General features: G+C 38.0%; 1 protein-coding gene across 2 annotated transcripts; it reads left to right on the plus strand.

The window, feature by feature from the left end:
- Positions 1-1,140: 1,140 nt before the first annotated feature.
- LOC104881566 (transcription factor bHLH75) lies at positions 1,141-3,453 on the plus strand. Of its 2 annotated transcripts, none has more exons than XM_010662116.3 (6): positions 1,141-1,730; positions 1,834-1,956; positions 2,108-2,173; positions 2,307-2,375; positions 2,455-2,532; positions 2,770-3,453. In XM_010662116.3, exons 1-6 carry the CDS (start codon positions 1,266-1,268, stop codon positions 2,785-2,787), a joined length of 819 nt encoding a protein of 272 aa, XP_010660418.1. In that variant the 5' UTR covers positions 1,141-1,265; the 3' UTR covers positions 2,788-3,453. The 2 variants fall into 2 exon arrangements, with proteins under 2 accessions (XP_010660418.1, XP_010660417.1); XM_010662115.3 differs by having other exon boundaries at positions 1,154-1,730; positions 2,797-3,453.
- The last annotated feature ends 230 nt before the right edge of the window (positions 3,454-3,683 follow it).

Raw genomic sequence — 3,683 nt, forward strand, 5'->3', positions numbered from 1 at the left:
AAAGATTGGATCAGAAAGAGTTGCCTTTTATCTTCTAGTGTGGGTGTTTATAGGTCTAAGTTCTAACACTTGGCAGCGCTAAAGTCATATTTTATGGGGTGTTAGAATTTAGATCAGATGAAAATGGGATGTGGTGCACAAATATAATGCATTATCTAGGAACACATCCCATTTTCTTCTGTTCTAAATCCTAAACCATCACATATAGGCCCACAGTCTCCTTTGGATCATAGCCACAAGTAAGATCTCTGTGAGCCATACCTCTCAATTAAAACCAATCTTTGATGCATGTAAAAGGAGACACATAAACTCATGGGCATGTTATTACAGAGAAGATTGCTTCTATATTCTGACACTTCCCTTAACTATGTGTCTTTCCTCTGCTTTCATTTTAACAGCATTTCACCACAATTCCCAAGCACACTTCTTGGACTCTCAGTGTGGCATGAATAGAAATCAAAGAAAGGGAAAAGAGGGAGTGAGCCCTGACCACCCAAATCCTAACATTGAAGTGTTTGTCAAAAACAAATAAATGCCGCTCAATCCTTGGAGAAGAATTTGGAATATAAAAGAAATCTTGGTGGTGCCCATATCTTTTCATTTATGCTAATTGAATGGCATAACATGTAGCAAAAACAGGGGTGGGTGAAACCAATGCTTATACAAACTGATGACTCTTTAAAATACCTCTCAAGTCAAGAAAAATTCAGACAAGTGCCACAATGAATGAGAATGATAGTTGAATTGAAAGAAGGATGACGTTAAATTTTGCCACATCATTTCAAAGACCATGTTGTTTGTAAGCCCTGAAAATGACTACCATCCACAAGGCCATACATTTCTCATGAATCTGATTGGAAGAAACCTAGTCATTTTTTATTTTTTTTGCTTTGTTATGCGTGTAACCTAGTTCAAAGGAATGGATGGAAGAAAAAAGAACCAAAAAAGAAAGCCCCTCCCTGTTTCCTTATCTTTTGCCATGCCTACCTGAACCTTTATCATCTGCCTAACCAAACACCGGAAGCTTATTATGGCCCACTTCCCCATTGGATACATATCCTCAATTCAGACCCCGCCAAGGGGCAATACAGCCTTTTTATTGGGTTGCCAAGTGTCTCTATCATATGCTTCCAATTTTTTCTTCCTTAATTACAAAGGAAAATGAAATTACCCTCAAACCCAGTTGTGAGATCCATGACCCCATTGGCCAAAACAAGAGAGATTCACTCTATGTGGGTGCACTACATCAGAAAAATGCTATTTAAATGGCAGAACCATACCCTCAATTATTTGAACATCCCTTGAGTTCTCTCAGGAGGCTCTATAATTGGAATTGTGTAATAGTTGATTTTTCTGACAGTATGCAGAGCTTTAGGCCTTCTCAACCTTTCTTGGGCATGGATGTGACCATGGAAATGGTGAACCAGTTTGCAGAGATGAATCCAATTATGTTGGAGAATTTCAACATAACTGATGTTTCAGTGGAGAATCTTTTGGCCCACCAGCAGCCTGAGCTCATGGGAACGTTTGCTTATAATCTTCAATCTAGTTTTGAGTCCAATGGACTGAGCTCAATGCCAGTGGTTCAGAGCATGCCCTCGAGTGGAAATGCTTTCCATGAAAGCAAGAGGAGAAAGGTGATGGAACAATCAAAAAGCAGCTCAGAGAACATTTCTTCTATGGCTTCTGGAAGTGGTTTGAAAGAAATTAGTAGTACTAAGAAAAAGAATGTGAGTTTCTCTGCCTTGCTGTCTATTTATTTATGTTTCCAGTTCTGGTTTCAAGTTTCATATTAACTTGGGTCCTGATCCTTTGATTTTTTACTGTTTTCAGAACTTGGGTAAAGGAAAGAAAGGGAGGAACAGTGATAAAGAATTATTGGACAAACCAGATGAAGTGATTCATGTCCGAGCAAGAAGAGGACAAGCTACTGACAACCACAGTATAGCAGAAAGGGTATGCTTGTATTGTTTTTCCCATAAATTTCATTTTCAAAATCCATGACAAAAAAAAAAAAAAGGGATCTCCCATCTAGAGTGGGAGTTTTATTTTAAAGGAAAACATTATGTCTCCAAGAATTAAATTGCAATGTATTGTTTTGAATCAGGTGAGAAGGGAGAAAATCAAGACTCGGCTGCGATGCTTGCAGGACCTTGTTCCTGGATGCTACAAGGTAGAATACATGAATATGAATACCTTCAAGCTTTTATGTATACAATTATGTAAAAAAATATGCATTGATGCATGGCTGAATTGGTGTAATTTGCATGTATATATTCCAATTAACAGAGGTTTATGATCCACAGAATAAGGGAATGGCAGTAATGTTGGATGAGATAATCAATTATGTGCACTCACTGCAGAATCAGGTCGAGGTAAATAAACAAATCTTACAATCTAAAACCCTGACAGATTTTCTCGGTTTCTTCTCATTTTTGCTTCCCAAAACTTCAGTTTCTTTCTAGGGAGCTTGCAGCAGCTAGTTCACTTCACAACTTCAACTCTGAAACAGAAGCTATAAAAAATGCTCAGGTATGCCTTTTATCTAAACTTTAAATTGGTCAGATTCTAGTTCATATTGTCCCACAAAATAAACAAAGAAAATTGTTGAATTGAAATGATCAGGAGATTCTGCAATTTAATTTGAAAATAATACTTGATGAATCTATATATCTATGTATGTATTTTTTCGAATAGACATGCAGTTTTTGTATGCGTATAATTCTTGATGTATCTATGTATATGTGTTCCTGTTTATGTATCTTACAGAGTAATGGAGAATGTTGAATGCCGCAGGGAACAAATACACATGAGGGGCAGGAGATGGAGAAAATAGTGAGGAAAGGATATGGAGAACACTCTTGCTTCTACCCGACAAGGACCATTTGACTACAATTTTGGCCCTTATTCCCCCATTGCCACATATCACATGAATGTGCTCCCTTTCTCTCCTCTCCACAAATCAAGTCTGTTTCCTACTTTCCTTTGACATGGCACAAGTGCTATTGATATTTGCACTTCTCCACACAGAGGATCCAGCTGCATAGAGACTTGTAATCCAATTTTTTTTTTTTTTTTTCATTTTTAGTGGTTGTTTTTTCTGCATTCAAGCATCGATCCCAAATCACTTGTGGCTTGTTGCATCCTGTGCGCTGATGCTTCCATGTTGATGGGCAGCTGATGTTGATTAGTTGGCTTTGGAGGGACAAGTACTCTTACGCATGCAATCACTGCCAGTCATGGGGCAGCATAGTGAAAAATGACCCTATATTTGGGGCCCCAATGCACCTATCTCGGCTATTTAACCCCTATCATCATTTGCCTGTAGTCTCTGGTTTCTTGAAGATTGGAAGGCAGAGAAAGGGGGGGAGAGTCCACCCATGTTTACAATTCGTAAATACAACTATGTTTACATTCTCACAGTTGAATTTTTCTGGATTTGTGTTGCTTTCATTTGTCATATACACTCTGGCTTGATATGTATGCAACTCAGTCATACTTTGGTTTTTTCAACTGATCCAATCACTGCAAGCAATAAATCATGGAGGTGTCATATAGTGGATGTTCCTATGTGAGTGAGGGAAAAAAATCTTTAATCAACATCCATGACATCTTCCCAAAAAACACTTGCAACCCATATGTATAAACTTGATAAGAACAAGTTATGGTTTAATCTAGAAGGT

This window comes from Vitis vinifera, chromosome 14 (genome assembly GCF_030704535.1).
Source record: "Vitis vinifera cultivar Pinot Noir 40024 chromosome 14, ASM3070453v1".
NCBI classification, from domain to species: Eukaryota; Viridiplantae; Streptophyta; class Magnoliopsida; order Vitales; family Vitaceae; genus Vitis; species Vitis vinifera.

What these genes read in the sequence shown, in the direction of transcription:
- LOC104881566 (XM_010662115.3), top strand. Translation starts at nt 1,266, where the DNA reads ATGGCAGAACCATACCCTCAATTATTTGAACATCCCTTGAGTTCTCTC. An exon ending in ACCACAGTATAGCAGAAAGG is followed by an intron (nt 1,957 to 2,107) that starts GTATGCTTGTAT and finishes GTTTTGAATCAG; the next exon opens with GTGAGAAGGGAGAAAATCAA. An exon ending in AAGCTATAAAAAATGCTCAG is followed by an intron (nt 2,533 to 2,796) that starts GTATGCCTTTTA and finishes TGAATGCCGCAG; the next exon opens with GGAACAAATACACATGAGGG.